We start from the raw sequence: 12,629 nt of genomic DNA, 5'->3' as shown, positions 1-12,629 counted from the left end.
CCCAAATGGAGACCCATCACTTTGTTGGGAACATTCTACAAGATTTTGGCCAAAGATATTATTAGTCTACGCTTGCAACCCATTCTTCCAAATCTTATTCACGATACGCAAATAGGCTCCGTGCATGGCGGAAGTGTATTTGACAACATTTTCTGCTTTTGGGAAGCTGCGAATTCGGCTATGCAAAGTGGCCAGAGCCTTGCCATTATGCTCCTGGATTTTGAAAAAGTATATGATAGAGTAGATTGGAATTTTTTGGAGGGTACCCTTGCATGCTTTGATTCTCAAATGCTTGGATTAGAGGTGTTTCCTTTTTATATAGATCACAGCCCATAGCCAAGCGCTTACCGGAAGAGAATGGGGAGAGAGATTTCAGATTTCTATATTGGTCTGCTAGGCAAGCAATGTTGCTTGGGAGACACTGATTCTTCCCAACAAAAGGAGAAGGCCTTAACATGATAGAGCAAAATTATAAAGCAAAGATTTATTATGTAAGGTAGTGGCTAGATCACTCTTGGCAGGGACAGGAACCATGGAAATATTTTTTTATTCAAAGTATTCAATCCTGCTCTCCTTTCTCAAGTGGAGATTGGATGAAAAGTATTAGATGGATCTTCACCTCAGCCCATCTCAGGACTCCTTCATCCCCTTTTATGGCTGCTATCCTGAAAGCTTGGACTAGCTTCAAGAGTACTCTAAGGAGAGTCCCCCCCCCCTCTCTCAGGAAGAGGTTGATAGGCAGCCTACCACGTGAAATGGTTTTGCATACTCAATGATCTTGGCAGACCACTAGGTACCTCTTATCATATGCAGTGGTCTAGGTAAGAGAGAGGGCCTGCCTCATCGGTGGATTCGTGGAGGATCTTCAGAGTTCTTCCACATGATCGCATATTCTTACTGGGGAGTGTAGATTGATGCAACCATACCCTTGGATTGGATTCTTCCGTGTGATAGCCTACCACGTGAAATGGTTTTGCATACTCAATGATCTTGGCAGACCACTAGGTACCTCTTATCATATGCAGTGGTCTAGGTGAGAGAGAGGGCCTGCCTCATCGGTGGATTTGTGGAGGATCTTCAGAGTTCTTCCACATGATCACATATTCTTACTGGGGAGTGTAGATTGATGCAACCATACCCTTGGATTGGATTCTTCCGTGTGATAGCCCCCCCTCTCAATATTCTTGGTTAGGGGCATTTACAAGATCAAAGGGTTCCTCTTCAGGTCATTGGACTTTGAGGATCAGACGAGGATGCCTTGATTTCTTATGTTCATGCTATCCACAGAAAATATACTTATGCATTTTTTATATCAGCCTATCAAGGTTGCGGGCTTTGAGGAGCAGTGTTTCATTGATTGAGGATGGTATCTCGACCCCAACCTAGATCTCATTCCCTTGGGTTCATGGAGGATTTCGCTTTGGAGTGTCCCCATAAAATACTTGCACTGGGATCCCAAGGAGTGGGAATGGATTGCAAGGCACCGAGAGAAGAGTACCCCTTTGATACATGGTTAGTGATGCCAGGAAATTTCATCTTAGCCTTAGAGGCTAGGGACCCCCCAAAGCTCCGCATTTGGGGAAGTTTTCAGAAGTCATTTTACATGAAACTCTAGAAATCCATCAGGAATAGGAAAATCATTCTCTTCTTTTGGCTCTCCATTAATGGTGGGATCGCGCTGAGCTAGTGGAGATCAAAGTTTGGTCCAAACTCCACTTGCACTCCTTGCCTTTCTGATGTGGAGTCCACCACAATTCTGGCGAGCATAATAGCATGGCACATTTGGAGATCCAAATGTACAGAGGTCTTACATGGTTCCCAGGTCCATCCAGCACACACAATATTTGTACAGACATGGTGCACAATTTGATAGCCATCTGGGGGAGTATGCAGGGATCAGTTCACCCCTCCCACACTTTAGCTAGTATATGGACAGACACTACTCATACATTGATGGCCATCTGGACGAGTATGTAGGGATCCTCTAGGGACCCTTCTACTCGGAGGGCTATTTTCCTCAAGGAATGGAGGGGTTCCCCCTTCTTCTCTAAGACTTCCACAAGGTTGAGGTGGCATTTTCAGCCTCAACCTTGGTTATTTTCTACCTCTTTTTGAGGAGTTTTTTCCCATTCATTGCATGATAGATTTTCGCGTTGAGCTTGCTCTTGCGGGTTTTATTCATACTTAATGGAAGTCTATTTTTTGCAAAATAAAATAAAATATTTGAGGTTTCCCTAAGTTGAGAGACAAACGCATCAAATAGGAGTTGTAAATTCTATAACAGTAATCACTGATTGAGAAACCAATAACTTAGATATGCCTTCAGTTTTTTCTTCTAAATCAGTAATGGACTCCAACTGAGTTTCTAAATTAAGAGTTGTGTTTGTGTGTCGAAGTAGTCCTTCAGTTCCGCATGTTGCTCCTTTGTCGCAAGGTTGTCTGCTCCAAATCAATCTCACCACCCTCGCCCTTCGAGTGGAAGCATGCTGGCTGTAGGGTCTTCAAGCATGCAGTTCCCTTTAGCCATGGTAGGAGAGTAGGAGATGGTCCTGAGGATAGAAAGCAAGGCAGGATTCAGCAAGTAGACAAGGGAATAGAAGAGAGAGAGCAGGCTGGCAATCTGCTTAGAGTTATGTGCTTCGAAGGAGAGAGGAAGAGAGAGGCTCTGCAGAGGATATACCTTTGTAGAAGATCAGCTCTGCTAAATCTTAATGGCAAAGTGCAACAGTAAGCTGCTGTCCGAAATTCTGCTGCAGCTCACAGGCAAGCTTCTACAGGTTCATTGACCTTTCTAGCTGCCACTGAGTTGCAATTATGTGTGGGACTGGCCAAGTGTGGCTGTGATTCAATTCGCAGCAACTGTGGCTGCTCGTAGTGTAGATGTTTTCAGATAGAAGCGGCAGAGTCCCTATAATTCAGGCCCTATGGTTTTTTGGTAAAACAGTTCTGGAAGCAGTCCAAAAGCAGAGGCAAATCAATCCCCTAGCTTTTCTAAAAGGAATCTCGTACCTTTCCAACCTTTGGCCCTGTAGGGTCAAGCAAAAAGGACCTATCCAAGAGCTGTGATCTGCAGCACCTCTTCTTTAGGTGTGCCCATGCACTGCTCACCTCTCTATATGCGCAATCCACAGTTTACTAACTGCATCTAACCTGCAAACTCATCGCACAAATCAGCCAGCCCTACATCACATGGTCAGCACTCTTCCACGTAGCCCCTGAAGCAATTGCAATCTACTGGGACAAGCACCAGCAGAACCTGCACCCCCACTTTCACAGCCTGTTCTAGCTGTGACCCTTATTTAATGGCCTGTTTAGCACTCAGCCCCATCTTGGGTGAGTATGTACAGCAAAGTTTCATGTTTTTTGCTTGTTCTAACAGCCCTCTTGCATCATATTCAATTGAAGGGTTTTACACTTCAACACATGTGGGCTAGAGTTTAGACTCCCACAAGCCTATGCCCATAGCTTTGGGAGTCTAGGCTCAAGATCCAGACCACAACATCCGATTTCATATCTTACCCAAATCAGAGATGCGTGGTGACTTTCATTCATGAGGACGTCTAACACAACATAGGCGAGATCAGGGCGTACAGCCAGACTCCACTCAGAGCATGATCACTGAGTTTTCTAGCCAAATAGCACGGACTAGCAGACCTCACGGAGATGGAGGAGCCGAGGTTCAAAGTGAGAGACACGACAGACTCGCCAGCTTGGGGATCTTCCCTCCATGTTCACCAGACTGGAGACATGGCTAACAAGGGTGACAGTGGCACTTGTCCAAAGCAGGGCCATAGTTAGGAGACCACATACATCAACTGCCGCTAGTGCTCTATTATAGATTTTCTACCACCACGGGCTCCCCTTGTGCTTGACCCGTCTACCAACTTCCAAAGGATCATTGCAGTGATGCCACATGTGCCATAGCTCCCAATCCTCTCCATAGGCTCATACATTTTTATGTATTAGTGTTTCTAGGATTATGTTGTATCTGTCTTGGGTGTTGATACCCACTGAGAGTGCTCTTAACGGAAGCAAGAACGAAAGATGGAGAGAGAGAAACAGAGAGCCCTTTTTCATTCATTTATATATGTGTTTGAGTATTGTACATAACCGGGCTAAAGGCACAGTGACCTTTAACCCCCACAACCTCCCACTTAAAGGACAATGTGCCTTTAAGGGAGAATAACCAGTGAGCATACTATCCAATGCCCATCAATACACGACAATACTCAAACCGCTGACTAGGTAGACTCTTCGTCAGCATATCTGCAGGGTTATCATCTGTATGAACCTTGACAAGCTCTATGCGCTTGTCCTCAAGTACCTCCCTAATGAAATGGTACCTGACCTCAATGTGTTTGGTCTTTGCATGAAAGACCGGATTCCGTGCTAGCTGAATAGCACTCATGGAATCACTATGCAATGTCGGTACACCTGTATGAATCCCCAAATCTCCCACTAGCCGATCAAGCCATATAGCCTCCTTGCAACCCTCTGTGGCTGCAACATACTCAGCCTCTCTGGTAGACAAAGCAACGCACTTCTGTGCGCGAGACATCCACGACACTGCACCACCTGCAAAGGTGAATACATAACCAGAAGTGGATCTCCTACTATCCACATGCCCTGCATAGTCTGAATCTGTGTACCCAAGTACACGCATGTCTCCTCTACCAAAGCAGATGCACATCTCCTTGGTACCCTTCATGTACTCATGATGCACTTAACTGCCTCCCAATGCCTCTTTCTTGGATTAGCCATATACCGGCTAACAACTCCCACTGCAAATGCAATGTCTGGTCTAGTAGCTATCATAGCATACATAAGACTCCCAACTGCTAATGCATAAGGAACCTTGGCCATCATGGCCCTTTCCTCATCTGATTTGGGACTATCTGTATGACTCAGTTTCACATATGGAGGCAATGGAGTACTCACTGCCTTCCCCCCCTCCATATTGAAATGCTGTAATACTTTTGTAACATACTCGTTTTGTGAAAGCCAAAGGAGTTTCCTACTCCGATCACGCGTGATGCGCATACCAAGAATATGACCTGCAAGTCCCAAATTCTTCATATCAAAGGCCTCATGCAACTTGGCCTTTAATGCATCTAGCTCATAAGTATTCTTGCTAGCCAATAGCATATCATCCACATATAGTGCCAAGATTATCAGGCTATTATCCTTAGCCCTTTTAGTATAGAGGCAATGATCAATTTCACTCCTTCTAAAACCCTGGGACCGAATGAAAGCATCAAACTTCTGATACCATTCTCTAGGCGCTTGCTTAAGACCATAGAGACTCTTCTTCAGCTTGCAAACTAAATGCTCTTTGCCCTTTTCTTCAAAGCCTTCCAGCTGCACCATGTAAATTTCCTCATGCAAATCCCCATGCAAGAAAGCTGTCTTGACATCCATCTGCATAAGCTCCATATCCTCTGCTGCCACTAGTCCAAGCATGCATCTAAGTGTGGTCATCTTCACAACCGGAGAGAATATCTCATCAAAGTCCACACCCTTCTCTTACTTGAACCCTTTAGCGACCAAAGGGCCTTGTACCTTGTGACCTTCATTTTGTAGACCCATTTACATGGCAATGCTTTCTTTTCATGTGGCAAAGAAACCAAGTCCCAAGTCTTATTCTTCATAAGTGAACTCATCTCTGATTGCATTGCATACTCCCACTTGCGTTGATCCTCACGCATCATAACCTCTCTGTAACAAGAAGGCTCCCCACAATCAGTAAGCATCACATAGTCTACCCCTGGAACAAACCTATCAGGCGGTTTAGACACTCTAGATGATCTTCTCAAGGGCATTTCAGCTTGTTGTCCCACCTGCATATCAGCCACATTTGGCTCATCATTTTCACCAATAGATGATCCATCATCTACCCTTGATTGTATACCTGTGGGAGTACTTGGTGGTACCATTTCTTGTACATTTGGTGCATGGACAACTTACTGTCTATCAATATATGCAAGTGGATTGACATCCTGGAAAGTGATTCTCCTCATTTCCACATCCCTCATGGGTGCCTTATGCATCTTCTTCTCATTGAAGACTACATCATGGCTGCCTATGATCTTCTTTGCTTCTGGATCCCAGAGACGATAGCCCATCTCTCCACTTTCACCATAACCCAGAAAGATGCATTTCCTAGACTTATGATCTAGCTTCTTTCGAAGCTCTTTTGGCACATGTGCATATGCCTCACACCCAAATATACGACCCAAATATACGCAAATGAGAGTAAGAGGGCTTCTTGCCACTCCATGCCTCTTCAAGAATACCACCATCCAAACTCTTACTAGGTGATCTATTGATCACATGCACTGCAGTCTTCATTGCCTCAGCCCAAAAACCACCAAAAAGACTTGCATTGGAAAGCATGCATTGCAACCTTTCTTGAATGGTACGGTTCATCTTTTCTGCAACTAGATTTTGCTCTGGAGTACGAGGGGATGTGAGCTCCCTCTTCATCCCACGTGTATCACAGAAATGCTGAAAGTCATGAGAGAGACTCTCCACCATTGTCAGTCCGTAGGCATTTAAGCATTCTACCTGACTGATTCTCAACCAAGGCCAGCCATTTCTGAAATACCTGGAACACATTACTCTTCCGAGCTATAGCATAAGCCCACACTTTCCTAGTTGCATCATCAATGAATGTCACATAGTATTCATCCCCGCCTAATGACCGTGTAGGCATGGGACCACATACGTTTGAATGCACCAAATCAAGCTTTTCAAACTCTTTCTTTCCCCTTCTTTTATGAGCTGATTTAGTCTGCTTCCCATAGAGACAGTGCTCACAAAATTCAAAATCAGAGAAACTCAAATGCGGTACATAACCCAAATGGCATAAGAGTTTCATTCCATTCTGGCTCATGTGCCCCAACCTGCAATGCCACAAAGAAGTGCTTGGCTGCTCAGTTATTGCAACAACATAATCAAATACCCCTGATACATGTAAGGGATACAAAGTCCCATACTTGGCACTCCTAGCCAAAAGCATAGAGCCCTTCTGAATTTTCCAACTCTGAAAGCCAAAAGTGGTATGAAAACCAGCATCATCTAGCTAACCCACTGAAATAAGACTCTTGGTCAACTTAGGCACATGTCTCACATGTTTTAAAACAAATGCAGACCCATTTGCAAAAGAAAACTTTATGTCACCTACTCCCACTATGTCACATGCATAGTCATTTCCAAGATGCACACAACCTGTCTTTCCACTGTCATAAGTAGAGAACCATTCCCTATGGGGAGTAACATGGAATGAAGCACCAGAATCCAAAATCCAATCCTGGGAATATGCATCATCTGAAGTGGTAAGCAACTCTGCAGATAAACTAGACATGAAGAGAACGTCATTGTCACTATCATGTGTGACTGCATTGATCTCCTCGATCTTCACTTTTCCTTTGTCCTCCCTTGGAGTCTCTTCCTTTTGATTTGCACCCCAATTTGCATTCTTTTTCTTATCCTTTTGCTCTCTTTTCAGCTTATAGCAATCCTTTTTCATATGGCTCTTCTTGCCACAGTGGTAACACTCAATGTTCCGTGCCCTGGATTTGCTACGAGACTTCCCTCTTTCTTGGGATTTCCCCTGAACTGTGATCTGCACCTTTGCACATTTAAGGCTGCCTCCTGCTTGTTGCCGTCCATAGACTTCCGTCTAATCTCCTCGGCCAACAAGCTATCCACAACATCATCAAATTTTAGTACTCCACCAGATGCAGAGTTACTGACAGCTGTACGGAAGGTATCCCATGAGGATGACAATGAACATAAGAGAAATATTGCCTTAGTCTCCGCATCAAAATTCATCTTCTGAGCCTGAAGCTGGCTGAAAATAATATTGAATTCATTCAAGTGAGAAGCAATGGAGACTCCTTCCTTCATTTGCAGCTCAAACAACCTCTTCATGAAGTAAACTTTATTAGAGGCAGTTTCCTTTTCATAAGTGGCACACAATTTCTTCCACAAATCTTCCGTAGTCTGCTCATTTACTATTGTGAAATAAACTGACTCTGCAAGATGAAGTCTAATAGTAGATTTTGCTAATGCATCCAACTCATTCCAATCATCCTCAGACATATTTGCAAGCTTAGCTTCAATCCCTGCCAAGGGTTTAATCTGCTTCTTTTGAATAAGCACATCCCTTATTTGTTCTTTCCACAAAGAAAAGTTTGTCCCATCAAACTTTTTAATGCTAAAAAACTCCTTTTCAGACATGGAAGAGGATGCCATGATGCAAATGAAGCAAAAATCCCAAATGCTAGTGCCTACAAGAGAGAATCACACCAAATACCAAGTGCACCCAAATGTGTATGCCACAATAGAGTGAAATATCACCAAAACTCATGTCTCAAAGCATCTGACTCATATGCATATACTATGCATTCATATGAGCAAATCTGGCCCAAAAGAAAATGCCAACTGCAATGGCAATCCAAAATGCCAATAAGTGCCAAATGACTCAAGCATAAACACCGTCCACTGGCATATGCATTAATAATATCTCATCCAAGAGAGCATAGCACTATCAGTGCATCACCTGCAATGTGTCAAAGCTGTCCCTCAGCATAAAATAGCATCCATGTGCAAAGCGTCCATAAAAATAGCATCTCACAAGGCAATTTGGGCCTATCAGCGCATCCAATAAGGACCGCAATGCATCCAAATGGCCTATAAATCATCCATTGCAACCCAATGCACACCACGAATAAGCGCACACTGCTCAAACTGCAACCTAAGTGATCTGACAGGTAGGGGTTTTTGGGCATCCGAATCGCGTAAGACCTGACAGGTAGGGATTTTTGGGCGTCCGAAACGCAATGGGACAGACGGTTTTGAAAACCGTGGTCTCAATCACTGGGTCCAACACACGGACTGAAAAACGTTTTTAGAAACAGAGCTATTTGTAAACTCCATCGGAGTGCGAATGATAAGCAACATAGAAGTTTTAGGACCTCCTGAGTCCACTAGAACTGATAGATCTGCAAATGGTTGCTCCAAACTTGAGTTCCAACACCCGGACAGAAAAATACAGAAATTGACATAGTGAGTCAGAAATCCAATGAAATGATCCCAGATTCAAAAATGAAGGTGTTTCCAAGCTCCTGAAGTGAAGTGGACACCAAAAGCAAGCAATAGTCGCTTCTACAAGTCAATACGGAGTCTCTGTCATCGAACGGAACAAGGAAAAGCTCAAAAAACGACTTTTTGTTTGAAAATACTTAACAGGCTCTCAAAACCACTTCGCAAAACCAAAGTGACTTTTCCAAAGGTTCCTCCAAGGTCTTTACACACTCGGATGCAAGTAAAGTCACCCACAAAGCTTCCCACAGAGCTTCTCCTTCCTCCCACAAAGCTGTTGAGCTTCAAGCATTCACGCACGCTCAGCTAGATCACCCGGGCTCTAATACCAGTTGAAAGTGCTCTCAACGAAAGCAAGAACGGAAGAGGGAGAGATAGATAGATAGATAGATAGATAGTTTTTTTAACGTCGTAGGAACAATCCCAAGGAGCCAATTCTGACTCATCCGACGTCGACCCCTGAGGATCAAACACATAACACCCAACGACAGAAACAAAGAGCCACACAAGTTTTGGTGGGTGCAAAATCACCCTAATCTTCTTTTTCATTCATTTATATATGTGTTTGAGTATTGTACATAACCGGGGTAAAAGCATAGTGACCTTTAACCCCCACACCCACTTAGAGACTCCACCCATTCAACTCATTTTATATGGTTCAACCTCATAGACCCTTAAGTCTTTCAAAGACTTTTAATAAACTTTATTTCTTTCTTTCTTTCTCTGCAATAGCCTTGAGCACTCTAACATAGAAGAGCATCCCATTTTATGAAAAGACTCCTGACTAATATAGCCAACTAGCCCTTGACTTCCTCTAGTCCCACGTTAGCTTCCCTAACCCTGCTGGATTAAGTCCACTAATCCAAGAATTAGCGTCTAGGTACATCTTTTTCTCACATCAAAATGTGGGATGGGCAGTGCAATGTGGGAATACATTTCCCTCATGGTTAAATTGCTGGACTCTAGCCCCAGTAGCAGCCCAGCAGTAGCATGGGAAGCTGCTCTTAGCTCATCTGCTGTGCAATGGACTGTGGTACTGTGATACTTCATGAGATGGCAGCGTACTTTTAAGACCAAGTTGCCTATGGAAAAGTTGCTCTCAGGCACGTGACCATTCAATGCACAAATGTGAAAGGTCTTCAGAGTTCAGAGCAGTTCATCCCACCAAACTGGGTCCCTAAAAAATGGTAGAGTGCAGGGAGCACATTCCTTCTAAGGGTGTTTACAGACTAAAGCCACCCGTGCTTGCCGATGGGCCATGGGCTGAAACTAAGTGGGTGATCTTGCCCGTCCATGATTCTTGGGCGGTGCCCATGGTGCAGGAGACCTTGAGAGACTTCCCCATGTGACGAGGTCCTTATGGATCATTAAAGTCACGAGCACCAAAAATCAAACGGAACGCTTGTGATTATTTATCTTCATACAGGCTCCGGCTGGCGAGGCAAGAGTCAGCTTGTCACATAAGACCTACAATTCGTAGCGACTGGGGTAGTAATTAGTCAAATGTCAGTTGATCGTATTTGATTAGCTATTTTATATTTTTCCGCAAACACAATTCCAAGGTTTGAAATGTGAAAGCTGCCGATGGGACGTTCATGGGCGAAGGGTTGTTGGATCTCCCTCCGCCTATCTCCATGTTGCTCCTCCCGTCAAGATTGCTCATGCGCACAAACAAAAGTGATTAGTTACGCATGGATACGCCATCTGCGTGAAGTTTTGAATTCGAGCTTTCTTTAATTCACGCCCGCACAATTTAAACTTGTTAAAATTGAGATTGCGACTCGTAATCGAATTTCATAACTGAAGAACTGATTCAGTTATCATCTATCTATGCATCAACAATTGTGGAAAAGTGGACTCTGTGGATGCACCATCTACTAGCAACCCCAAGGACGGCAAAGTGAAAACCTTGATCAATAGAGCTTTGCCGCTTCGTCTTTCTCTGAGCCTGCAGGTGTTTACTTGGAATATGTCTCTGAACCTCCATTCTAGTTTGTAGTTCTTCCCCCCTGTAGTCATGAGCAATTGGAACCTTCTGCTGAGGTAGTCTACTTCGAGCGTGACGTTATCCGATGCCCAAAGCTCATGCAAAATAACGCCACTGACAAGACATCCCATATGCAGCGTCGTATCTCGGATTCGGGTTATGTTTTCTTCAGCATCCCCCTTAATCTGTTTAGAGTTCATTGGCTTAATAACAAGCTTTGAGCCCCTGAGCCATAATTCGCCCTTGCGGGCAGATTCACATGACAATCTTGCTGCTGCCGCCGTCTTGAACACCACAATCGCCGATCCCGTTGATTTGTCAGTATTCCTTGTGGTAAAAAACTGGTAACCAGAAACTGTTCCGACTCCGACAACGCCCTCCAAATAACTAACGAGGTTTTGAGCTGTAGCTTCATGTGGGATTCCAAAAACTTGGACCTTGCGGCCCTTGGCACCGGTACGCCGTGAATTTTGAGAGGCGCAGCTGCAGAAACGAAGATATTCAGCAATTAGTCGATCGTTCAAGATCTGAAACCGAAGAAATCGCTTTCGTTTCAATTCGTGCTGCGCCGGCCCGCCCTCGGGCCGAGAAGCACGCGATTATATGAGCTGCGCAGATACAAATTCATGAAATGCATCAAGGAATGAGAAGGAGTGGCTGTTGGAAAGGGAAAGGTGGATGCAGAGGAGTGCCTGCGGACGAGGACTAGGGAGGTCGCAAACTGCTGGGGATCGAAGTCGTGTAGCTGATACGCCATGGAAGCTGGAGCTGGAAGGCTCGTGGGAGGGATCAGGAAGCAAATCTTTCAGTTCTAGTCATGGAAAAGTTGAGCTGTTGAGGATTGAGAAGCTGTTTTTGCAAAAATTGGGAGATACAGAGACATAGAAGAAGCTGATGAAGCAGCTTTTTGCAAAAATTGGGAGATACAGAAAACTCCACTAGTTGGACCAGCTGAACTTGGATGTGATGACTGATGAGTCACCTTGTGTTGACTCGTTGACTAGAATCTTGACTGATGCTTGAGCGTAGTCTACACTCTCACATTCATCTTTATCACTCTCAAATATGTTTGCATCATACTCATTGTGCCGCACAAGAGAGCTCTCCCTTGTGGCATCTCGTGTCCCCGCAACAATGGAGTCGCCTCGGAGGGGAGAGCTGAGCTATTTGTTTTGCGATGCAGAGCTTGGTGAAGTAGCAAGCAAGTCGTAGCAAAGAAGTAAAGGCAGGAGTGCTTGATTGGTTGACGAGAATCTTGACTTGATGCTTTTGAGCGTAATGTTCACTCTCTCAATACTCACCTTCACCGAAACTCCAATCACTCTCAAAGATATCTTTTAATGTTCAATCTCTCAATACTCACCTTCATCGAAACTCCAATCACTCTCAAAGATATCTTGCACTGTGCACATGAGTGCTCTCCACCACATCTTGATCCCGAGAATCTTGACTTGATGCTTTTGAGCGTAATGTTCACTCTCTCAATACTCACCTTCACCGAAACTCCAATCACTCTCAAAGATATCTTTTAATGTTC

General features: G+C 44.3%; 1 protein-coding gene across 1 annotated transcript in view; it reads right to left on the bottom strand.

Moving 5' to 3' along the window:
* LOC147890101 (putative RNA-dependent RNA polymerase 1) overlaps positions 1–11,849 on the bottom strand; it is a 39,006-nt gene extending 27,157 nt beyond the window's left edge. The window contains exons 1-2 of the mRNA XM_087390209.1: positions 11,793–11,849; positions 11,014–11,619 (exon numbers count right to left, since the gene is read on the bottom strand). Coding sequence (XP_087246335.1) covers positions 11,014–11,619; positions 11,793–11,849 — 663 coding nt within the window. The remainder of the gene's footprint in view (positions 1–11,013; positions 11,620–11,792) is intronic.
* Positions 11,850–12,629: the final 780 nt, after the last annotated feature.

The sequence above is a fragment of the Dipteris shenzhenensis genome, chromosome 19 (assembly GCF_047967505.1).
Source record: "Dipteris shenzhenensis isolate YYH24624 ecotype China chromosome 19, Dip_SZ_1.0, whole genome shotgun sequence".
NCBI classification, from domain to species: domain Eukaryota; kingdom Viridiplantae; phylum Streptophyta; class Polypodiopsida; order Gleicheniales; family Dipteridaceae; genus Dipteris; species Dipteris shenzhenensis.
The sequence above is the reverse complement of the archived record's forward strand: the minus strand, read 5'-3'. Positions and strand labels throughout refer to the sequence as shown.